The sequence below is a fragment of the Lagopus muta genome, chromosome 10 (assembly GCF_023343835.1).
Source record: "Lagopus muta isolate bLagMut1 chromosome 10, bLagMut1 primary, whole genome shotgun sequence".
Classification (NCBI taxonomy): Eukaryota; Metazoa; Chordata; class Aves; order Galliformes; family Phasianidae; genus Lagopus; species Lagopus muta.
Genome location: NC_064442.1, coordinates 2131723 through 2158278, shown reverse-complemented (window position 1 = coordinate 2158278; position 26556 = coordinate 2131723). Strand labels below are relative to the sequence as shown.

Genomic DNA, 26556 nt, shown 5'->3' with positions numbered 1-26556 from the left:
TGCCTACAGAATGAGCTACAGGAACCCAGCGCGAGCGGGATGGCAGAGGGGCATTCAGCCTCCACGCCTAATCAATCCTAAGCCTTTCTCCTATGTGTGACAATTAGACAGCCAATTAGTGCCACTTAGAAAGCTGTATCTTGTGCGAATGGAACTCCCAACTCATTTCATGTACAGCACAGGACTGCTGGCACTGCTGTAATTTCTATGACAACTGACCCTACCTGGATTTGAACTAGTGATCTAGGAGTAAAAGAAAATGTCTTTGAAAAGGAAAGCAGCTCAGAGTGGTGTGGAATGAACACATTCCCTTGGGAGCAAGACTGACTGAGACAGCAGATCCGAGCCATGGGAGGCACAGAACCAGGGCTTCCAGCTGGCCAGTGGGTTCTGTGGGTGTCCCAGCATGGTGCAGGCAGGAACATCCTGGCCATGGGCACGGCAGATTCCCCTGTTTCTGTACACTTACTCTGCACAGAGGACGCACAGACAGGTGAGACAAGTCATCCATGCAGAAGGAACGGTTCCATATACAGGATAAGCATCGGGATGTTTCTTCCCAACTCAAAACACATCTGAGTTTTGGCACCTACTTTAATGCACTGTACTTTATGGACTACCTGAGGCTGGTCATTCTGGCTGTCCACCCTATGCCCTCAGCTTGCAAACAAACCTTAACGGACAACATAACTGGCTTAATGAGATTGCTGTCTCTAGGCTCGACAAGTGAGACCTTCAGAACTGTCTGAGTGACAACTGCCAAACATACTTAACTTCTTAATTACATAAGAGGAAAATGCACTTGAACTATAGCACTGGCTCTAAGATTTTATTAATTATAAATGCACACCCTGTTATTAACATTTTGAACTTGATTTGGGAGAATGACCTATGAAATTAAATGCATTCAGGTACCGTTAAAGATATGTAAATTCCACCTCCCTCTCACCACCTGCCCAAGTGAATAATGCTGCAGTATCTGTCTATCCAGCTGTTAATGAGTTATATATTCCATTAAAGTGATTTTAAACGTTGTGCACTGAATCTTCAATCTTGCAATATGGTACTTTATATTTCTATCCTATTTAGTAAAATTAATCAACAGCTGTGCTTCTTAAGTTGATTATTCGTTTTTTTCTATTAAGATTGGGAGGTTAATGAGAGCAGTGAAATGTCTGGATGTGGTATACATGATAGCAAGGAGAAGCTAATTCAATCAAACATATACCCCTGAAAATGTTAAGGCTATATTAAGAAATCCAGCTATAAATAACTTGATATTTCACATCTCTATTTTCCAAGTCAGAATGATCCATATGGACATCACAGACTTTCAACAGTGCTTCATTTCTTTCAGCATTTTTCCTTATCACGTCCAGTTTATCAAAATATATCCCTGATATATATGTATATATATATACCTCCAGTATATTACCTCCTGATTTCAGTGGCCAAATAAGACTCAATTTGAGGAAAAATTCCCATTTACTGGGTGCTGCATCAGGGCCATTTCTAGGAAATACCCCCCTCCTTGTGTAGAGCAGCATACTCCTGCCCTCTTCTTAGCATCCAAACCCACTGGATGGCATCTCAGCTCAACCAAAGACAAAGTATCCCTTACCTCCACACAATTGCTCGGAAGTTAATAGGAGTGAGCCTTTCCCTGTTGGAAGTCCATATCTGATGGGGGTACCCTAACCTGGCAAAGATACAAGTGGGGATCTGTGGTCCCAGGGACCCTAAAAGCACAGCTTTAAATCAAAATGAATGGCACCAATAATGTAACTAATGCCACCTCTGTGACCTTTCATAGCTTTAAGTACTTCAGAAATATTAACAAATTGATGCTGAAACTAAATGACAAACTTTTGTGGTATCAGGAGAGGTTTGGGCATACAATTCTTGTTATTGTTAATTCTCCCCCATGCATTGAGGGTTAGGTCCAAGGAACCAAACTCCATTAATAACACAGTCTGCCAGCTCACATCCATCAGCATCAAATATTAATAGACTCATGAGGCCCAGAGCATACATCTTTCCAGATGGCAGTCAATAATATGTCTTGTTTCTGTTCAGGCAGAGGTGAAGATTTTCTTCCTCAGAAATTATTATTGTACAGTATTAGTGGAGCTTAAAGACACACTGCTGCCTTAGGTGTTGGCTGTGTTAACAAGCCCTGGCCACTTCAGAAAGTGTTTCCACTGGATTAATGTTGCCCTAACAACATTACCAGTAAGGATCAGATTGCTTGTTTCTGTTAGACACACACTCCTCCTGCAAACAATGGCCAATTATCTTTAAAATTCTTTTCTGTTCCTCAATAACAATGCTTGTATGTACTCCTGTACATTTTGGATCGGGCCTTTAAAGCCTTGAAATGCATTATAAAAGGAAAAGGATGGAATTTCAGACTGTAAGAGGAGTTAATAATCCAGCAGTGGTCAACAGCACCCAGCAAAGCCTGCAGCCATGCCTGGTCCCTCTGAAAGTCTGACTCTCTAAGGACATTAAATTAAGAATTTCAGAAGTAGCTGCAATCTACAGGAATAAATTTGCCTTGGAGGGCTAAAAGCTGGTTCCACTGAAGTCAGAGGCAAAACAGAAAATCAATTTTTCAAGGCCTCTGCAATGCAGAAGACTAACAGGACTGCTATTGAACTTGGCGTCAAGTTTGCATGATAAAGACCTCTGCGACAGGTTGGGCTGAGTGTTCTTAAAGTTTAATCTACGGAGGTGCTGCAAACTCTCGGCACCTCTGCAGAATATTGGAGGGGGCTGGCAACAGCAAAAGGCAACACTGGAACTTCTGGTAAACTGGAAAGGGACTCCACCTGGTCCGAGGTTTTAATGTGGTATCTGACCTGCTCTTCCCTTGCCTTGCTCTGTGCCAGGTGAATTAGCACTGCCACCTGCAGCAGGGCGAGCTCAGCGCCTGCAGCTCGCAGTGATGGAATGGAATGGGGACGGGCACAGCTGTATGTATGCGCCCGTAAACAGATCAGAGAGAAAAACAAGGCAGGTGCTGTTTGTACCTGATGTCTGTGTGTCCTGATAAGCTGATCTGTATGGACTTAGTACCTGAAAGCACATATTTGTATGTACACATGGAACGTGGCACACCGGTGTGCTGGTACAGCGTCTGTGCACCGGTGCAGGTCACAGATACACTTCTGTATATTTACTTATTTAATTGTGACATTTACCATTAACCCAACATAACTCCACAAACATTCCCTCAAGGTAAACATATGGTATCCAGCAGCACAAACTGGCAGAACAAACTAATTTCCCTAATGGTGTTCCAGTGCAAATTAAACGTGTTCGTCATAAGTGTACCAGCAGCAGTAGGAAACTTTGTACTTTTACTGGTCTTCTCCTCTACCCTCAGCTCAAGCAATTTATTCGTGACCTTACTACAGAGCATCTTTGGTTTTCAGACATAATGATGTCCTCTGGCAGAATTCCTTTCCCCTGTGGGTGTCACTAATTACTCCCTGCAGATGCTATTATTGGTGGCAACGATATAATGCAGCAAAAAGTTTGGGGAGGGATCTTGTGCCCGGAACAAGTCAGGCTTTCAGTTTGCAGGTAATCAGTGTTACTAAGAACTGACAAATGTTCCTTTGCCCATTTCATAACGTTATGTGATGTAGCGGCTCTAGAATCTGATACACATCTAAAATGGCACAATGAAACCACTGATGACCTTATTCAGTCTCCTTTTCCATTCTCCCCTTTCGTGGAAGATGACAGAGTAAAGCAGAAAGGGAAGGAGCTTTTCTTGTGTTTAAAAAGTGACATTTTAAGTCCCAACCTCATGACTCACCCAAAGACCCTCTGCAGTCCTGAATGCTGAAGTCCTAAATTAAGTCATTAAATATTTCCAATAGTCAACAGCAAAACTTTTCCCAATCTGCACTTTGGTGGCATCCCAGCCCTCTCTGGATACCATAGGACTTGGGACACGTCAGGAGGGCGAAGCACAGCTACCTTTGGCTGTGGGAAGAACTTACGGGTTCTCTTCCCAAAATCTTCCAGTGATTTACAAACATTTCTACACATGGATGTCAGCATTTTATTTCACCTCGGAATTTGTGCTAATATGGTAATGAACACAGTAAATTTCACAGTAAATGCCAAGTTCAAAATTAGTCATGCTGATAATAATTCTTAAATTTGGTGTTTGATCAGAAGTATCCAGTGAAACATGCACACGAGAAATGCTGGTCATATAGATTAGTAACTAAGAGTATTGTAAACTTTTTATTCGACAGTATTAAAAAGATAAATAAAATAAAATGCATTTTCAATCTTGCTAAAAAGTATACAGAGTGCTGACATGCACACGTGCACAAATCCAGCAGATCTGAATCTGAGGTGCCAACTTCATTTCACTGCTTGTGGCCAAAGCCTTTGTTATGCAGCAGGGGCTGGGAGGGGAGCACAGATTACCTCAAAGGCACTTGTGATTTGTTACTTTCCAATTTTTTTGTACAAAATATGGCTGAATTTGGTGGATTCCCATTTTGCAAACCCAAGAGTGTGTGCCATGGGTTCGATTCTGCCACAGGCTGCTAGTGGCATAATGCATATTACTGCCTCAGTAAAAAAAACCTGAGCCAGATTCTCTTTTCTGGGCTCCTAAGCCTGGTGTTCCTCCATTGTGGTTCCTATGTTTTCCATTTGCACAGCCCCAAAATTGAGCCAAGGTACAATAACAGTATACTTGGGTTATTTCTGCTTCAAAAATAAAGATTACTCAACCTAGTCTTCCCAGCTGTGTGGTTTTCTGTGCAACAGCTGCTATCCCACTGCCCAGAAGGAACCTCCCACCACACAGAGCAGGACCTGGGAAGCCTTGGGACACAGCTTAGAAAAGGCTTTGAGTGGGATTTGGCCACCTGAGGAATAATTTGTACCTATGGAGAACTTGTGCAGCCTTTCAGCACGGGCACCATGTCTGCATGTGCAGAACTGCAAAGCATCATGGAGTCACAGGATCAGGTTGGAAAAGAACACTAAGATCACCAAGTCCAACCACTGACCATCCCCATCGCACCCTTCCAGGCATAAGAGAGCTTTTCCCTGCATGATCCACATGCAGCAAACCCCCACAGAAAAACTATCAGGCTGTGTGTGGGCTGGGTCTCATCTTTTGAGGTGGAGGGTGTGCAGAACCCTACTGCCCACCTCCTCCAGCATCTCAGCTCCCCAAGCTGTAAAGCTTGTATACCCAAAAGGAACCATGCCCTGCACAGCAAAACTGCTGTAACACAGCAGTACTCTGTAAGAACAAAGGCAGCAAATCCCACTTTCATGAGGTTTTGGGCTTTTTTTTTTTTTTTTTTTTGGTTCCATGAAATGAAGTAAAAACAAACAGAAATAAAGCTTTCATTAAAAAAAATGGATTTTTTCATACTAAACAGCAAGCCTGAGCTGGATTTCTGTCAGTGAGCACTGTAATCCCCCTCAGCACAAGGGAACAGTTTTCTAGTTTGCATTAAATATATGCCCAATATCAGCCAGTTATCTGCAATTAAAATAATCCATTTCTGCTATTCAAGCCACCTAAATATGGGCATTAAAATAAGAAAAAGACTTCAATAAAGAAGCAGGAAGACCCCCACTCTGTAAATCAATGTAACACTTGCTGGCAAAAAGAAATGGAGACTAACTTTACAGCACTTGAGTATCTGCCTGGCTCAGTACTTAGACCTTAACTGCAGAGCACTTCAGTGGCAGGGAGGCAATGAATGCAGCCTCATATAATTAAATGTATTCACAAGGAAAGTAGTGTGGAGAGTAAAAAAGATGATCATCAACCTCTGAACAAGATTTTTTAATACAGTCAGCACTTTTCACCTAATAAAATATCACAAAACACATTTATCCGTGAGGGACCTCTCCAAAAATAGAAGATTGGATTTAGACTGGGTGAAACAACTCCTACATCATTTCCTTGGGACATTTCGCCTGGTGAGGCGGTGATACACCTGAGAGGACAGCCTCCCCCAGGCAGTCAGTAATGGAGTACAAGCAATAGAGCCATGCAGAGGACAAAAAACACAGCAGAGGCTAAATCAGATGGGTGCACAGAGCTCAGGCAGCCCCAGCAGCTGGCTGCGTGAGGGCAAGGCGCTAAAACAACTCCTAATTCTGTTCACAGAAGAGCTGTGGAGATTGTTTATGGAAGAGATATTTCAGGGAGAAATGAAAACATCTATAATACATGGGTTTAGATTGAGTTAATGGGAAGATATATTATCAAGGCAGGTCAGTCATGTCTGTATCGGGAGGATTACTACTATACATTATGGGGCCAGCTGGATAACCAGGTCCTGTGATAGTTAAAGCAATTTAAATCTGGAATAGGTCCATTTTAGATTTATTCAGGTGAGCCAGGATATTTTAAACTCAGCTCTGGGGAAGTCATATGGAATCAAACATCTGCAGGGCTCATTGCTGCTACCATAATCAACTTTAATCAGCTGCCATTCTAAAATGCTCCAAAAAACATGGGCATATCATTAAATGTCCCAAAAGGTAAAATGACCCAGGCATAATGTGGATTATTTCAAGTTGGTGGAAAATATTTAAATGCGTGAGAAACATATACTAGATGTGCTCTTCAAGATGTACTCCATAAACTACTTGTGTCCAAGCCGTGGGACAGAACCAGACCTTCAACACTACAGCTAAAGACAGAAAAAAAGCTGTTTTCTTCTGCTATTTCAGATGGAGAAACTTGGAGTTAGCATTATGGAAAAGGAAAAGGGGCAACCCTGACCTGATGCTGCCCCTGCCTGTGCCAGAACCACTCTGGGGGCACAGAGACCTTTGAGCTATGACCATCCTTCACCAGATGTGGCTGCATAGTTACAAATTATGCGGGAGTAAGAAAAAGGAAACTGCTCTGGCTGTTCCATTTTCTGTCTCTCTACCTGTTTAGGACAGATCCTGCTAGAGAACGACAACAGCTCACTTGGCCCTGTTCAGCAAAGGAGCCACAACAAGGTCACTCAGATCCCCTCGTATCACCAGTTAAGGCCAACCATCCGACAAGATTCTGACATGCTAAGTGCAGTTCCGTCATTTTCTTTCCCACATGTGGGCAGAATAGATCAGTTTGGAGGCTGATCTGACCAGACAGTGGGCAACTAAGCCATTTCAAAATATGGAGAAGCACTTCAGAGCAGTTCAGAACTGGCTAATTCTGCACCAGTTGTTTTCTGGGAGTACCCTTGTCTGGAAATCAGAGATGGTTCCTGATCTGTCTGAGTGGCCTGTCCAAGATCTGTCCTGTACAATGACTGTGGCCTCCTGGCATTTTTGCAATAGTCAGTTTGGCTCTGGCTGACAAGTCTGAACAACTCTGCAGAAAGGACATTAGCAAAAACAGGGAATAAAAGGTATCATTTATACTTTCAGCTTATATGACATCCTCTGGCAAGAAGATCCACAGTTTAATTATAAATACAAAGGAGAAAAATTATGTTTATTTGTTTGCTTCAAACCACTGCCTGGTTTTAATTGGGAAGTTTCTTATATTGTTATAAATGGCAAACAGGCATTCCTTCTTCCTCCTCCCTGTGATGTAAGGGACCTCTCACATAGCTACCCTTGGTGACCCCTTTTCTAAGCAAAATCATCCCACTCTTTTATTCTCATTTTATGGGAGCCATTTCACAATTTAATTACACATTCTGTGAAAAGCACTATCTTTGTCTTTAAACCTGCTGTGCAATCATTTAATTGCTTGCCCCTTGTTCCCGTGTTATTAGAAATAGTAAATAATCATTCCTTGTTCGTGTTCTATGCACCGTCCACAGTTCCATAGATCTCTATCACATCGCTCCTCAGCCATCTGTTTTCTGAGCCCAGCTCTAGTTTATCGAGTCACTCTTTGTATAGAAGCTATTCCATATAAAAGATGATCTTTGTCACCATTTGCTACTTCCATTATATCCTCCATAAGCAGCAATCACACAAGCTGTAAGCAGTAATTTGAGATTTAGATACATTATAGATTTATACAATAGCACAAAAATGTTTTTTCTCTCCTGTTTTGTTCTCTTCCTGGTCATTCTAACTATTCAGTCTGGTGCTCTGGGTTGGTTGGTTTGTTGACTGGTGATGAGCACTCATTTGAGTTTTTCAGAAAACCATCTGCTGTGGTTACCTGATCTCTTTCCATGAGTGGTAGTAATTAAATTAGATTTTCACTTTTTGGGTACTTATTTAAAGTTATTTCCCCCTTGTCTATTACTTTGTCTTTTTGAATACCAACTTTCACCTAACCCAGTCATTCAATAGCATGAATCTGTTCTGCAAATCTGCCATTAGTGTTTGGCTATGCCAACAATTCAGCACTACATACAAACTTTCTTTTAGCATTCTTCTATAGCTGTACTATAATAATGTCCAAGCACAGTCTTACATCTAAACTCCCCTCCCACACTGCCTGCACCGATCACTGTGGCCACTAGCTGAGACCTGCATCTTTCTGCAGCAGAAGCTGCCAAAGTTCAGCACATCAGTGCATGCCCGAGCTCCTGTCCATGCAGACTGAATGGACCGAATCCAGGAGGTGTTAAATGTGCTGCATGCAGCAGCTATCCTCAGCTGCTCTCTTGCTAAGGGCACTGAAGTGACAGCAGTGCTGTGGGTGGTGAACATGGGCTGACGACGCTGACACCCACAGCTGACATGGGCTCTGAGCTGCATCATCCACATGTGGAAGGACTAAAGCAAAAAAAAAGGAAACCATCTACATAGGTGGAAAAGATGCTTTATGGCATGAAATGAATAACGCTTTATGTCAGCTTTAAGCTAATTAGGTTTCTGATACAGCTTTTGAAAAGCTGGTAAATAACCTGGCAATCACAGACAAGCAGATGAACAGATGTCCTCTTCACATTTTCACACATTTCCTAAAACCAAAAACCAAAAGCAAGAGGCCAGTATCTGTTAGAAGTTCAGTTGCTCTTTGGCATAAAAAGCACACCCGGATTTCCCACTTACACATGTCTGATCTTAAAGGATAAAACTTCACTCATTCTTTTGCAGTGTAGATAGACAGAAAATAAAATGCAAAGCAAACCAGTGACTTAAATCCTATACTTAGGTGGCTTTAATAAAGTTCGTTTGCAATTTGAACTACCAAGAGAATCAGCTACCAGCATTTCTATGCACAGATCCACAGATAGTGTGGATAAGGCTATACACATTTATAAGCTTAATAGATGGATAGAGACACTGCTATTGGCAGGCAGTTTATTCCTCTGCAAAATTCAGATCAAATGACTCAGTCTGAACAGGATACTGAGCTCCAGTGACAAAGAATGAGGCTACAGAAACAGAAATGCAATTTGACACAGACACATTGCCAATTAAGGATAAAATACAGGAAATATGTCAGCTAATAACAAAGACAGAGACATTTCAGGTTTCTACGTGAAGCTGCTTCCTTTGGACCCACTTATGAAAACTTTGGAATTATTCAGGTAAATAAAACTGCAGCAGAGCCCAGAAGTAAAAGTAAATATAAGAAGAAAGTGGAAGAGACCTGGGACTTGTTTACAGTTCTTATCAAATTATACACACGGTGTGTAACTGAATCAGTTCTCATTAGCAGAGGCAGTCACTGAGACAAATTCCACTCTTGTATTTCTGGGACAATCCTATTGGAACTAGCAGTGTTGTTCAGGTAAACTTGGGCTGACAAAGGAGAATTTGAGCTTTCACAGACAATTTCTGGAGCTTACACACTGATAACAGAGAGTAAGCAAAATGAAATAGAACTAGTTCATAAAATGATCTCAAAAGAATCCACTGATTTCAAAGAAAGGGATGCAGTTTCCACAACTGAGGGAGACCCACTGTGCCTTGTGCACCCTGTGACCTTGCTAAATACACCAGTACAATAGGTCAGCACACAACAGATGCCCTGAAGTGCAAGAAGACCCCTCCCTATGGCTCATGCAGCCAGCTGCTCACATGAGTGCTGTTAGGGTTTAGGAAAACACAGGCTCCTGAACGCTGTGGCTGCCACTGCTCCAGCAGAAATGTCTAATTGGTCAATAGGAGCTCCAGGGGGAGAGAGCCAACAAGCCTAATAGACAGCAAGCACCTGGTTCATTGATACAAAAATCAATAGGGGAGCGGCTTATTCTGAAAGCCTGGGAACACACAGGAGGTCTCCCCATAATGACCTTCCCTGTTGGGTTCTGAATGTAGGATATCTTCTCCTACAGCAGAGCCAGAAGAATCCATTTGTGAGCTGCTATTGAAATACTGGGTTTAGCCCACCAGTTCCATCGCACTGCGGTGCTGCTCATTGTTTCCTAGCCTACATGAAGCAGGGCCATCTCAGAGGCAGACTGACTTTCCAGAAAGGCACCTGCCATTGCACAAAGAAGCAGTACAATCTGGGTTGAATGCAGTGCTTATGAAGGGTGCCACTGTGAAATCTCTAAGTACCCGCACTTTGCCCCTTAGAAAAAGTCCTGTGGGGGATTTTGAAATGGATCATGCAGTCACGCCACCAAGCCTGACCTGAAGCAGTGGTTTGTGAAGGTAAAATGGTAAAATGGCTCAGAGTGCCAGCAAATTTGCCAGTCACTGCTGATAGAAATGGGGTTTGTGATGTACATACTTATCCACAGGGAGCTGGATTGAGACCAAAGTCATTTCATGCAAGCCGCTGCACAGCCAAGAGAAGATAATTTTCAATCTGTACTGACCTGGCCTGGATCAGACCTTGTACCCTAGGGATGCAAAACTCTATAGCCTGAATTTATTCCCTGTGGTCTACAAAAATAAAAGTACAGCTGTTTTATGGACATAAATATATACTGCTGTGTGCATAAACAGGTGGGACAGTTCAGTTGTCATCAGTGAAAAGGGGTACACAACAACTCACATAGGTGAGTACAAGTGACTCCTGCCCATCTCTATTTATGTGAGAATGAACCAAAACACAGGGCACGTGATGTTTTGATGTATGCTAATAAACTCAGAGCTTCCAGCTGCAGCACAGCTGATAGAGAAAAACCTTCCATTCAACTAGATCGTGAGAGTTCTTCCATTTCAAGAAAAAAATTTCCAGCTCACCCTTAATTAGGCTGAATGAAGCAGAAGTGTTTTTTGCTGCCTGCTTTAGATCTGCTACTTGTTCCACATCCACTTGTGAAGTTTTTCGTAAGCTTAAAATTTATCAGATGAGTTTTCAGACTTATCTTCATCTAGAAGCCACCAAGGAAATGCACTTTGCAAGGAGAATACATTCCAAAAGACCAGAACCAAGAAAGGGAGTTCCAGCACGCAGCCATAGTCAGTGCAGGGGATTTGACTGTTATTGTGACTTATATTTCCACAGTTAATAGCATTTTTGTCTTTAGCCACTTTTCAAGCACCACATAAATATCATTTTTAACTCGACCCAACACAGTTTTCCAGGGCACAGTTACATCCTCCATTTTATAACAGAATTTGATGTTTTACCCTGCCTTAATATTCAGTCTTTGCTCAGGCAAACTCCATTCCTTCTTAGGGAATATGATGCATGGTACTTTTATGCAGGGAGGGGATTGTGTTGATTTGGTGTCCATGAGCTCACCTGAGCAGTCTTTGCTAGCTAATGTGTCATAGGGGACCTGACAGAGACAGGTTACTGCAGCGGGATAGGAAAAGCCAGAGACCTAAGCACATACATCTATGGAAAACAAGGCTTTTTTTAGTTCTGCTTCATATAGGAAAACTTGTGTTGTTTTCATTATTGATTACTAATTACCTCACTCCAAATTACCACCCACGCTCAAACCCACCTGCACAGTATGGATGCCTTCTCCTATACCCACTGCCACTACAACTAGCTATTCTCAATGGCAGTGAAACATTGGATTATGAATAAAATAGGAAACCAGAAGAAGAAAATGCATCTTCCTTGTACGAATAGGTAATTCATGAAATGAGACTGGGCAAACTGTTTTTGTTGCCTGTGATACTCCAGCTAATTGGACAACTGCTGTGCCACAAAGCCTTTTCCCCTCCTACAGCAAGTAAAATTTATACTGGTGATTGGTAACAAGAACATCTTGATAAAATGGCTGGATTTATTTTATACCTATAAATGAAAAGGGCTCTTAACAAAGGGGGGTAACTGATATGCTCAGTAAATCAAGGATAAAAGGATGCAGGCTCCATTGAAGATTTTTTCCCCTCGTCTTTTCTTTTGAAACCTTTTTGATGAGGTGCCCTGTTGCTCAGCAATGAGCTTCCACTGAAGCACATTTGGAATTATCTCAAAGAGAAACAGATCATTTAAATGCGTTAAAGCCCCCCAAACAGATTCACTATCTCCAACCTTAGGTTCACTTCTTTATGTTAAGAATTTAATGAAATTTATAAAATAACTTTATTATTGAACCAGTGACTTGCAAGAGAAAGAAGCCTCATTCATTTTTCCTGCTTCTTTCTGAAGTGGTGAAGGATGATGCATTTAAAATAAAGATGAAAGCAAATATGTAGAAGAGAGGGAATATTCTGATAAAGTTGTTTTTATCACCTTGAGTGTTTAGAAAACAGCCACAGCCATTGATTCTTTAAATTCCTTCAGACCTACCTGAGATTTTGGTCCTTCAGGGAAAATTCAGCTGAAGATAAGATAAGGTGCTCCATTCTATGTATTCTTTATTCTTTTTTTTATTATTATTCTTTTAGGCAACAGAGAGAATTTTAAAGGTGTAGGACCAGAGAGCAGGTTAATTTTTTTTTAATATAGAAGGACAGACTGTTTCTTCTCTCCTGTATGCTTTTTTCAAGGAACAAGAGATGTCCCAGAAGGAAACCAGTCATGGCTGGAATACTCAACAGACTGTACCTTTAAGCTCCCTATGACCTCCATAGGTAAAACAAAATTATAATCTTCCTCATGTCTACAGCAAGGTAAATTGGTCAGTTTACTCACTGGGCAGGCATGGGGCAAAATTAGACTGCTCTGATACTGCATGTATTTGTACTGATGGAGAGATTACCTCTTAGAAAGTTAGCCATGCATTTGCCATGCATTTGAATGGGTTTGTAGCAATACAATATACACTTATTTTTACTGAATATTTGAGCAATTGTTCATGATTAAGTTACAGAAGACAACTCAGTCCAATATGCAGGCGTGCACGTGGGAAGTAATTTGTACTCCTGTGGCAGAGAAAATATTACACTGAGGAACTCTGGCACATAGGCAAATTTTGTATTTATAGACTCAAATTAAGCCTGTGTTTCAGTCTTTGAGTGTACAGATTCTCACTGAGCTCAGCGAGGATATATATACATTAGCACTTACATAAGGATACATTTGAAAGGCAATTTTGATGCAATGTCAACAAAAGATGCAAATGACAAGAGATGTACAGAGCTGGGATTCATCTTGGGAAGTTTTAAGAATCCAAGTGACATTCCAAAAGCTGAAAAATCTAGTAAGAGTTTCTCTCTCCTGCAGTTTCCACCCCTTCCTGCACTGTGAGATACAGGAATCAGCTTTCATGGGATCTACCAGTATAGTCAAGGAATAGAAAAATGTCAGAATGAATTCTTTCATTTTGGTGATGAAGTGCTAGTAGCTTTGCTTGCCAGCATGCGGGGTTCAATAAAAGCAGACAGGTCTTCAAAAACTAGCAGCATAAATAGATGAACTCTTTAAAGTAATACAAGTTCTGTCACCTAGGTGTGAAATATAGACCTAAGTGCCCATCAAAGTAAAGCTGACCACACATTCCACAGATAAGTGTTAAAGTTTTCTTAGTGTCCCAGGCTGAGAAATTTTTTTACTACATATCTTCTTGCTACAATAGACAGAATGAAAGCATCTGAAGTTAAACACATTTTTCAAAGGAAGAAAACAAAGCATCCATAAAGAAACAAAGGCATATCATGGAACGAGGTCTCTAGATAGCTCCTGTTCTCAAGAAAGCTGCAATTAGCTGTGCAATGGAGAGGGTGAATCCAGATGTATTTCAATAGCACCTATAATGATTTCAGAAGCTAGAAAGCTGATAGGTATGTGCAGGGGGTTGGTTGTGAGACAGGAGGTCAGGATTCCTGTGGTCTCCTGTCATTCTTAATTAATACTCTCTGGCCTTCTTCAACACATTTATTGAATTACGGGAATAAAATTCAATGAATCAAAAACAAAAGAAGAGAGGACAGGCCAAATCCTGATTTCTTTTGCATTCTTGCAGTACAACAGAACTCAGCGGACTTGTAAAAGAGCATCTGAGATCGGAATGTGGAAGGAGGGGGATGTGCAAGTTAGCGTTACTCCTCTCACCGCCCCCATAATTGCATCCCAGGAATTTATTGCAAGGAGTGACTGTTTGCGTGTGGGAGAGAGGATCCAATTTCCACCTGTCCAGAATTCCCCTCTCTGCTTTTTAAGGGTAATCTTTGAGTTGTCCCTGTGCGTGCTTCATCAGATTCCTTTTTGCCACAAATGAGACGGCAGCAGAATGGCTTTTCAAAACCACTTTTCAGAAAAGCATTACTGGCAATTCATCACACGAGTACTAAGAGGAAATCCTCAAATGTTTAAAAAATACAAGTTTCAGGGAAGTGCTCTATTGGCCCTATTGGTATTCTTGGCATGAGGATTCCCTGCAATCATATTAATTAAACAGACACAACCCCTTAACCTCCTGGTACAAGTGAGATGCAGTAAGCACAGTCTTTACAGCAGCATGGGCTCTTTTGCCAGGGCATAAGGGGAGTAGCTCTGGGTGTGCTCTAGGATTTTGGGAAAGATTCTGTTGCATCTCCTTTGCTCCTGTTATCTTAGTTTCATTGTCATGTAGGCTGCCTCCAAAAACTATGTTTTTTTGGCTGAAATAGTGGAAATCACTCTAATTTCTCAGTTTCTTCTTCAGACAAAACTACATGTGGTGTCTGCAGTTAAAATGCTGCACTTCCCCATTGTGAGAGTACACCCAGTTCCACAGTTACAACAGTGCAATTCCCTCGTTTGAGCACAGTCTCATACAAATAACCTGTACAGGTACCCAGTAACACCTTTACACCAGTGTAGTTTGTTTTTGGAGCTAGGTATGTACAAGTTTGGATGGCGAGTCTGACCCAACATATTCATTTAAAAAAAAAAAGAAGACATAAAAGGTTTTGAGATTCTATCCAAAACTGCAAGCTCACCAATACTTAGCTTTGGCATTTGAATTTTTGGAAATGTCAAAGCTAATAAATAATGTATTATTTTCTGAGCTACAATGTACTTTTTCATTTTAAAACTTGAATCTGCTTAGCTTCCAAAAAATTAGGTGCTCAGCACACGTACATTTCAACCTATGGGATGGCTGCCTTTTCACTTAATACACTTAATAAAGGTGACCAGATGCTTTGTGTTTTTCATGGCTTGTTCTGCATCCCAACAAAATGTCCCTGTTTTGGCTGTGATCGCAGATGATTCATTCTGAAACCCAGCCCAGCTGCCCTGACACAACGGAGGCAGGGCACTGTTAAAAGACAAGCCATCTGTGCAAGACAAGTGGGCTGGAGGAGTGCTTTGTCAGGAGGAGACTGTAATTGCTTGGTCACTGTCTTTTCTAGCCATCCAGTAACCCTGAAGTCCTATGGGTCCAATCCCTATGCCTTTGCAATTCTATTTTGCAGTTGCATCCTACATTCCATTATGCCCTCTTCCTTCTCTCTTAGTAAAAAACACATCACCCTGCTCGACTATATAAGCTCCCGTGTTTCTATGAAATGTAAGATGCTGATCTCACTATATGCTTTCCAAACATACGTCAAGATTTCTGACCCTGTAGCTGCATCGGCCAAGCTTCATGCTTTAAAAAGCAAGAGGGACTCATTTAGGGCTTTTCTGAATAATTAGCTCTGCCCAGTTCTGCATTAGCATCACTCTATTGTCAGTGCTGCCAGAAGAGACATCCTGCATTCAAGAACAGACACTGCATTTGCTTGCAGGCTAGCTGAATTCAAGGGCAAAATTCTACCCGCAGGCAGAGCTCCCCACTGCCTCAGCAAGAGGCAGGCATATATACTTGAAGGCAAAGCCCAGTCTTGAGCATGGCACTTCAAGCTGGAGTGGGTGCTGACCCATGGCACCTTTCCCACCCTCCCTGTGCCAGTCAGCAGTGCTGATGCCTTTCCCTGCCCACGCAGCAGAGCAGTGCAGCACAACATGGCCGTTGCAGGGCAGGAAGGAAAGGTTCCTGTCAACTCTTCTTTACAGCCTGTGTTCCCTAGCATTTGAAAGAACTATTGCAACTCAAGTCATCTGGCATGCATACAAATGACAAATATGCTTCAGAGGCAATAAATTAGCAATTTCAAGGCTTTACTTCCCCTCATGGACTAATTGCCAGAGATTATAGTATATTACGAGAGAGCAATGATACTAATGCCTAAATATGCTTCAGTGATTATAGAGCTATCCTCAATAACCAAGCTGTTTAAATGTCAATGCAAGAAAGCTCTTTATTATGAGATTAAATATTATTTTGAAGCAATGCAATAGGAATCTCCTTCCCAGGCTTCACAGCTGCAATAACACTGTCTTGGAACTATATATATTGGACAAACAGTGGGTTTTTTAACATGTATACAGTAAAGGGTCCCAAAATATTCTTGTGCTGCATACTTGAACAGCATTCCTGATAAGAAAGAGGATATTGGTACCATTTGATTTTGCATTTGTTACTTACACGCTTCTGCCTTCATCCATTTCTCTGTACTAATACCTGTGTGTACCACTGGTGTGCAGACAAGATAAATTCTTGTTTCTATCAGTATAAACAAGTGGGGAATTAAACCTCAAAGCTCTTTTATTCCTCTTTTTTTTTTTTTTTTTTTTGTATTTAAACAGCACTGCTGTCTTGCACACTTTTGACAGTCCTAGCCCTCATGTCTAAATAAGTCTATTTATACCCAACCTGAGAGAACCCCTGGAAATTGGATGGAATCTCCAATATTCAGATTCAGATTTTGACATGGAGCAAAGAACAAAAGTGAATCTAAGCCATAACTCATATAAAAGTAAGGACACAAAATAGAGAAAGACAGCTTCTAGCAAAGCTGTGGCAGAATATCTCCTGAAAATAACTTTTTCCTTTTGGAAGCGTTGCTTCTTAAAGATAACCAGCAAATCTGCTCCATGGCCTGTTCCTGAAGTAAAGTGAAAGAAGTACTTTGCATGTGAACGTAGAGTTGAGTAAACCTGACCAAGAAGTTTACTATCAAGAATTCCATTAGCCCAGGTGCAGCAGGACTGGACGCCTGGATTCATATCCTACCACTTTATATTGCAACCTGGAAATCATTAATTTGGAATTTTATTCTATTCCTCAGGATACTTTCCTTCTGTTGTTTCATCGTGGCTGATTTCTTCAGCCATTTTATATCTCATCTATAAAATATAACGGTTGTTTACCACAGAGTGTCTGAGGTTCGTTCCGATGCTCAGGTAAAAGACACCTGCCATATATATTCAGAAAAGACATAAATTGCTCTATCATTTGTAACATAAAAAAAATCTTCATCTATTAAAATCACAGTGTGACTGACAAGGAACATGCTGAAAGGCCAAGAGAATTCTTTTTCTGCTCTTCTAAGCAGACAATAATCTGACATCTTTTTTGTTATATCTTGACTTAGAATGTAAGATAGGAAATGATGTATTTATGCTTACAACAGTAACGAACTTACAATGCTGATGTTAAATAAATAACCAGCAGTAGTATGTTGACACTGCTCAAAGGAGAATTATATGGACTTACAACGGAAAGGGGAAAAGCAACCTGTGTTTTGCTGCTTTTTGAGAAAATATTATTTGAAATGAGATTAAAATCTTTACTTACATGGCGCCTTACGCCATGCCCCATGACCCCCAGCTCCCACTTACCATGTATCCTGGCGCACACGTACACTTCCCAGTGATGCTGTCGCAGTCTGCACCATTCTCACATGAGCAGGTCAGCTGGCAGCCTTCGCCATGGTACCCGGGGGGACAGGTCTCATTGCAGTACAGTCCAGCCCAGCCAGCTTTGCAGCTACATTCTCCAGACAATGGATGGCAACTAATGAAGACAAGCAGACATTAGTGAGATGTGAATGCAGAAGAAAAAATAAAGTCTATGAACTGTAGGGACATCTCAGTAGAACATTTCAGGTGCAACGCCAGCAAGAGTTTCACCAAGAGCAGAACAAACCTGAGAACTGCTCAGAATGGTAAACACAAGCAGCCATACCAAACAGGCAATGCAGCCACAGAATATGGAGCCAAGTACCAGTCTGCTGGGTCACCTCCAAACACCTGGGACCTGTCCCTGCACCCATTACATTTATGTTTTTGTTCTCAGATCAGCGTGACTTGGGTTACTGACATGAACCACATCACAATTAAGCCCTGTGTATGCCATACTATTTGCGTGAAATACGTTCAGTTAAAGATGTTCACAAAACTTTACAGGAGGGAGAAGTAGAAAGGAAAGTACTTGGAAGGGAAACGTGTCCTTTGGAAAAATACTTTTGCAGGGAATATTCAGCTATAGCGAACTGATCACTAACTGAGACTGAGCAAGAATTTATTCAGGGCAGGAGTCAACAGGAGCCCTGAGACTAAACTTCAGCTGTGCAGGGAAAAGAGTCAGGTTCCTTTGTACGGTGAATAATGAGCATTGCTGCCCACCATGAATCCTCTGGCTTTCATTTCTATTCAGACAATTCCACACTTGTGACAGCTCATAGAGAGAGAAGTAGAAACAAAATTCACGACCATAAGACCAGGCAATGCTTGGTCCCAGTGAAGACATCTTTGGAGGTGAAATCTTGGAATAATTATTCCTTCTGCTACGAAACACTACTCACAATTTTCTCTTCTGTAAACAGAAAGAGCATCTCCCAGGTTCACTTAGGGTACTAACTTTCCCCTGCAGCAGGAAGGGGAGGCTGGAGAAGTGCTGGTGTGGGGATGTAGCTGTGTCTGGGCTGTGGGAAGGGGGACCAGGGGCTGGGGAGGTGAGGCAGTTGATGAGAAGGTGGGAGAAAAGAGGAGAGGATAGAGAGGGATCTGATCTTTGGCAAAGCAACACATATTGTGGGAGTGCAAGCTTCACTGAGAGCTCAGAATGCCCCAGGGGTTGCTGCACTTCAAGACTGCACTTCAATAGTGCTGTCTGGCCCTCGGTGTGAGATGAGAAATAATACTGCCACAAGCCAGGTTTTTTTCTATCGTTCTAAGAACAAGAAAGGAGAGAGTTCTGCAAAGTGGTACCTCTCTATGGACCTACCTCCTGCTTTTCTGCTTCACAGAACCTGTTTATTTTCCTTTATGATTATTTATTGCTATAGTTTAGTATTGCGAACATGACTAAATAGGTTTCTTTACACCTATAAAATTAATATCCTTTAAGTTAATTTTCAAGGCAGCCTCATCAAATGTAATTTTCAAGAATGTTTCTGGCTATTACTGGTACGAGAGGTTAGTCACATACTGTTGCAGCTAAGAATGATCAAATTTTGTGAGTGTCATGTGTTCCATCATAAATGGTGTTTGACTGAGTAATTAAAACAATTCATCAGCTTAACAAACTACTGTCCATGAAATTCTTCTGACAAAGCAGTCCCTGAAATTATGGTTGTTCACACAGCACCTCTTAACATTTAGATGAAAATAATAAAAGCTCTTCTTTTCCCCTCTGTGTCTATTAATCATCACCTAGTAGGAGGAGAAGCTGAACATTAAAGAAATGTTTTAGAGTGATTTTTTTTTTCTTTGTTTTCACTACTATTGCATGTATCATATGGTTCCACGAGAACTGCAGCTGTTTGCTAAATTAAATCTTTCAAATGTAATATATGACCGTGGCAGTTTGAATCAGTCTATAACAATTCAATTGAAAATGCTATGCTCAGTAAGAATTTCTACTCCCAGCCTGCTTTCTTCATCCAAATGGACAGCTTTTTTTGCATGGGATGCAGGCTATTTATTAAGAACTAACAATCATCCAAACATGCACTAGAATAACCAGCGTGAACCAAAGAGACTTTGCAGAAGAATCTGTGGGAAAAACAGGCATGGACTCCATAACAAGCTCCAGTAAAAGATCACGTTGTGCCCTTTCCATGCCACCTTCTATTTCCTCATGAGGTGATGAGCTAGGAAAACCCCAGTGTGTTTGTGGGTTCCTGCACTCATGTAATCTTCCCCTCAAAGAAAGGACGGTTTTACCATCTGACAATTGAAGTGCCCAGATGCAGTGCTAACCTGAAGATAGCTGCAATTTAGTTGCTTAACCAAAATTCAGAAGACAGCTGTTCTATTCCTGACTCTGCCAGTGAATCTTGGCCATGTAATTCTGTATTTCATCTTTTCCATCTGTAAAATGACGCCTTTCTTCCTTCGGAAATCCTTTTAAGATCTGCAGTTGAAGTCACTAGACAGTAAGTTTTTATTACTGTTTTCAATATTCTGGTACGTGTGAATTATTCCATTAGTTAAAGTTAGCAGAGTTATGCACCAAATATGATGCAAAATAGTGTATGAACATATATATGCATGAGTTAGGAATGTTTCTCTCCTACCATATGGGTATTCTGTAAACTTTCATTCTGTGTTGTAACTGCGTACCCAAACACATAACCATAGGTAGGAAATTGATCTGTTATCCATCCAAACATCTATACATCCGGCCTAGCCAGTGAACTAAAAGCTAGCTGCACTGAAATTAATGTTAATGGTAAAGTAGTGTAAGCAAAGAATAGGACATAGAATTAGAAATGTGATTTGTGTAATTCCTCCCTTCCTGTTCTGACCGTACCTCTCCAGGTCCACAAAACATTTTGTCGGGACAGAAGGTGGCATATGTAAGGTCCATGCCACCAATGAACTGACATTAAAATACACACCTCTTAATGGACGGGCTGGGGCTTTTGGAAGGACCCCAAAAAGCAAACATACTAACATCTGCTTTCCAACTGCTGTGAGCAGAAAAGAAACCTTAATCTTGAAAGAGTCTGGCAGTATTACGCATTAGTATTTTGCATTGAATCTTAACCATTTTTATTTCTTCAAATCTCTTGGATAACAGTAAGGAGTAGTGTAGAAAACCTAGAATGAGTGCAAGCAGCCAAGTGTTTCTCTGGCAGTGGGCCAAGCAGAGGTGGAAACTGGAAGCTGTCCACAGCACACAACATGAGAAGGAAGTTGTTCCATGGCTGTTGCTGCAGATCAGAAGCTAACCATACGTTCCCTGGCTTTTGAGTCACATTTGCAGTAACAAAAGATGATTATTTTTTATATTCACTAGCTGAACTGAAAAGCAGAAAGTCATTTTCGACCTTTGAATTTTTTTAAACATCTAATTTTGAGGAAACCAGTTTCCTTTCACTCCAGGGAATTTAACTTTCTTAAGGCAAATTGGGAAAAGAAACACTTCAGACAGTACAGTCTGTTCCAAATTCTGCATTTGCTTTCCACACATCTCTCAGTCAAAACAACTTCTTCCCAGTGAATTTCTCAATTTTTAGTTTACACACCAGCAGAAGTAATTTCATCTAAATAAATAGCTGTAATAACCCTTATTTAAGAGCATTTTCTCTCTTTTGGTGTCTACACTGCATTCTGTCTCCCTTACAAACTCCCTCTTGCTTTTAAAGAAGCCAAAGTGAGTCTCTCAATTCAGCACATTTACAGAGCCAACCTCATTCCAGTGCGTTCTTACTTTGGGGGCAGAACTTGTTACTTCCAGATTTTCCAATATTTAGATAATAATCAGGCTGGATGATCAGGTTGGTCTCTTCAGATATTAAAATAGATAGATCTGTGGAAATAGGAAAGCTGATAGTGTCCTTCTTAACATTCCTCTCCAACCTGCTCCTCAAAGGCCCCAGAACTTACTGTTCCAGCTCTGCAATAACCACATCAGATGAGTCAAAACCACTGACAGACAAAAAGCAAGCTTCCCTCACCTTTCAAAGGTTTATAAAATCATCCTGCACTCGTAGGTATCTCAACAAGCAGCCAACAGTTTAAATGGATAAATAGATGGCTGTCAGGAAATGAATCACTTTGGAAGACAAAACTTCAGGGGAGGAGGAGGCTGGGAAGAAAAGTGTTCTGTATGGGACAGGTTAAGCAATCAGTAAAAGATGCGTTCAGAATATGAAGTGCCTTTAGAGAAGGTCATACTCCATCAACTCTGACACTCCTCAGCTCAGAAATTGACAGTGCTCTGAGGAGCTCACTGAAAAGTGGAAAGCTGAAGTACCACGAATGAATGAAAGAACATTTAGAGATCTACAGATTCCTGATATCTCTTTGTTCCATAACAGCAGTGATAAGATGCAGGAAAAAGGGAGATTTTATCAATGGAGAGACTAGACTCATTTATTAAGGGAACAGAGATAAAATCTTAGCAGAGGATGCTGCAAGTGAAGCTGATGAACACATGATGGGACAGAAAGCATAAAAAGTATCTAACAGACAGCAGCCAGGCACAGGTCAGGCACGTGGCATGTAGGAATAACCATACACTGAGAAAAGAGCTGGGAAAGGACTCAATGTCCCACCTGCCTGAATCCTCTTATCCTTCTGATCTCACCTTCCTTCACAGCCAGATGGTGCCAGGCTGCTCCTTCAAGGAGACCTTCTGGCAAACCCCCAGAGCAGCTCCCCCAGAGCAACTCCTCTGGTCAACCCAGGATGAACCTCAAACCCACAGCCTTCCCTGCTTAAGAGACTCTTAATGAATTGAGCAGTTAGCTGAGAAACAGAAGCCAAGGTCATCCTTGGCCATGGCCTGCAGTCCTTCACTCTGGGAAAAGAGGCACACACACAGGCTTCTGCAGGCTATGAGAGGAGGGGTGAAGACACACAGTGTCAGCTACCATCTGGAAGCATATTCTTACCCTACAGTACACAAATAAAAGGAGGGTTTGCAGTGTAATTACTGCAGGTCAATGTGGTGCACGCTGGCAGAGCAGTGTGACATACAGGAGTTTAGAACTTAGCTCTCTTTTCTTGAGTCATCTCCTACCCTCAGCACAACATAACACTAACCTTTTGTGTCTAATGCTCAGCTTGTGCCTCAGGGATATTATTTTTTGCAATGGTATCATGATGCACAGAATGCTCTGATGTGATAGAAGCCTGTTGTCTAGAGCTCCCTTTGAGGTGTCAAACACTTTGCATCCTTGCTGTCAAACCCAATAGAGCTGGCAGCTATCTTTCTGTAGAGGACTTGTATGATCAGAATTACAAGGCTTTTAAACAATCCATTGTGAGCTCCAACATTCAGTGAAGCAAAGCCTCACTGCTCACAGTCGAAGATGAATTCACAAGAAAGATCACCTGTTTATTTCTAAGACAGAGACAAACAGAGTCTATCTCAAGCACACAAACAGATTTACCTGAAGTGTTTGTGTGTGAGTGTGTGTGCGTGTGCACACAAATTAGGCAGTTTTTCTTGCATACATAATTGAGGAGGGTGTTTATACTTCAGTAAGCTACAAGATTGCAAAGTAGGTTTGTCATCATCAGCAAGACAGTCAGGTCTCCAGCCAGCAGGTTTAAAATTGAAGAATGTCCATATCAAGGGCGTATTTGCTTGGGCATCACTTATCCCAAAACCAACACAAGCCTGGATTGGCTGTGAATGCTTAACAGTACTGGAATGTAACAAGAGGAAATCAGGTGGGAGCTGAGGGGCCCAGCATCCTGCTGACATGGGAAGGACAGGTGGGCACTCCAGGCCATCAGAAAAGCTCATGGCAGCTGCTGTTTGCGTCCAGGCTCCCTTTGCTGTACGTGAGGAACCTCCAAATGGCAATTCCAACAGTCAGTAAGCAAGGGGATACAAAAGGTAGCAAACAGGATAACAAAGAAAAGCCTTAAATTCTTCCTTTTTCAAGGTTCAGAAGTTATTGAAGCCTGCAAAGGGAACATAAATTCAATCTATCTCATGTTAGGTGCTCGAGTCTCTTTGTGGCTCTTAATAATGAGAACCTCAAGAATCACATCCTACAAAAAAGAAAAAAAAAAACAACAACAACTACAAAGGGAATAAAACACTGAGACTTGACCTTCTAAGTGAGGCTTACTCCATTTTAGGTATATTTCACTGGTATTTTTCTTTCTGAACATTTCACACGTACATAAAGTGAATGAGGAACAAAACCAGGCACCCATGAGGAGAGAGGAGATGTCTATTTTGACAATCTCAGCTTCGTTACAGTTCCACAGACTGACTTGGCGATACTGATTTCAGTCTATTTATACATTGTCCTCAAGTGTTTTCAACAAGGTAATTTGCCACAAGACATGAAATGAAGCAAATCAGGCTTCATTTTGAAAGTCCTCTTGCTGTCTATACATTTAACATGAAAAAAGAGATGGATTTGAGTGGATTTATGTATTTATATATTGATGGATTTGAGCATATTTATATATTTTGAACTTCAGGGGGACATTATCCATATTATTCTTCAATGCTCCAAAGACCACAGCTACAGGATAAATCCACATTTCCCACTGCCTCAGATTTTGTAAAACCTGTTTAAATAGTTAATGCTCAATAGCTGGCTGGACTGAAGCTTATGGTTCCAAACCTGAGGTCATTTAAATCAGAAGTTGTAAAGCAGAGAAATTGTATATGTTCTTAATTAAATCTACAGAGAAAAGGCTGTGGGTATAGCGGGATGATTTTTTTCCCTAATGCTTTTATTTGAGCAGTCCCTGTACCAGTATATAATATGATGTACTTACCTGAGGGTGTTGGTAATATTGCAAGGGCATCTCTTGTTGCACTTGAGGCCATAAAACCCTTCTGGACACATTCTTTCTTGACAGTGAATCCCTTTAAATCCTGGGTCACACATACATGCTCCATTCACATGGTAACACTTTGCACCATTTTGGCAGTCACATCTTTGTGTGCACTGAAAACCAAATGTCCCAATTGGACACTCTTCTTGACACCTGCAATGAAACACATGAGACAGGACGTAAACAAGCACTGAAGTCTACTCTGCTTACGACATTTACATGAGAATGTTTTTGTTAGTGAATTAAATATAAAACCACTGCTCTTTTATTTAAGTAATACACTGTAAACTGGAATCACTGGGTGATGTGTTATCTTGAGCACATAAAGAGCTATTAACAGAAAGTGGGTTCATCTCTGTCCAATTATATACCGCAAAATTTGCATTTGTTAATATTACCTGAGTTAACAAAGTGCATTCTTGTTTCTTGGACCTCAGTATTTTCCATGCCTAGACCATAACAAATTCATAGAATCATAGAATCATAGAATCACCAAGGTTGGAAAAGACCTAAAAGATCACCCAGTCCAACCGTTCACCTATTCCCAATAGCTCCCACTAAACCATGTCCCTCAACACAACATCCAGCCTTTCCTTGAACACCCCCAGGCTCGGTGACTCCACCACCTCCCTGGGCATCCATTGCAGTGCCTGACCACCCTTTCTGAAAAGTAATACTTCCTCATGTCCAGCCTGAATCTCCCCTGCCGTAGCTTGAAATTCATACAGACTAAGACACTTTCTGAAAGAAAACATGACTTAATCCTTTCTGTTCACCAGAGAAGATTTTAAAATCTGTCATTCCTCCTAGAGTGACAATGAAGTCCGAAAGGAAATGTGGTCTATTGAGCAATATTAATAAAATGTAGTCCAAGCAAAGGAGAGCTTTGTTTTCCTCTTCTGCGCTGCCATTGCACCTGCTTTACAGTAACCAGGAGAAAATATACTCCTTCGTCTTTTGTCTGTATACTGAGCAACTGCAAATTTGCTTTTCATCTCTTACTCCAGGGACACTCAGCATAAAATCTCCAGACAAATCACTTTCACACTCCTTAGCATCGCAGCTCCTCCAAAATTGCCATCATTTTAAAAATTTGATAGAGAAGAAATCTGCAAATACACAGATTGTTTTAAATTACACCTTCCATGTACTGTTTTCTGCTGTTTCCCAACTGGAGACATTGTGAATTCTGCAAGAAAATCTCTTTCATTGTTCTACAGTTTAAGGTATCATAATATTTCATCCTTTAAAAAGCTCAGCTGAAGTCCTAAAGGAAGCTACTGATTCTCTGCTTGACATAATTCAGAGGTTTCAGAAACTTGCAATGAGTCAGGACTACCGTTTACATGATCCACCGTGAAATACAGATACGCCTTTTCAGTTAATAAAAAAAGAAAAAGAAGTCCAGAAAAGCCCAATTCCCTTATCGCGTGGATGCCAGGTATTGGAAATTGCCTATCAGCATTAATTTAATCCTAAGCATTGATTAAAGTGTATACGGCAAACTCAGTGGATAGAGGCAATTGTTAAATGCCTTTCTGCAGGTCATTTCACAGCTGGCAGGTGAGAGTTAATATAATGATCAGTAATAAAAGATTAATGCATGATGCAAGCCAGGCAAAACTGCAATAAACACGGTCAGTATATAAGGAGAGAATTACTACTGCAGCTTCAGATTACTACATTTTGCTAAAAATAAATGAACAAAGCCA

General features: G+C 41.1%; 1 protein-coding gene across 10 annotated transcripts in view; it reads right to left on the bottom strand.

Annotated features, from left to right (window-relative positions):
• The window catches only part of MEGF11 (multiple EGF like domains 11), a 270520-nt gene that overhangs the window by 53559 nt on the left and 190405 nt on the right, over positions 1-26556 (bottom strand). For all 10 annotated transcript variants that reach the window (XM_048955929.1, XM_048955931.1, XM_048955936.1 and 7 more), the window contains 2 exons: positions 24785-24997; positions 17924-18098 (listed from right to left, as the gene is read on the bottom strand). In XM_048955929.1, the coding sequence (XP_048811886.1) occupies positions 17924-18098; positions 24785-24997 (388 nt within the window). The remainder of the gene's footprint in view (positions 1-17923; positions 18099-24784; positions 24998-26556) is intronic.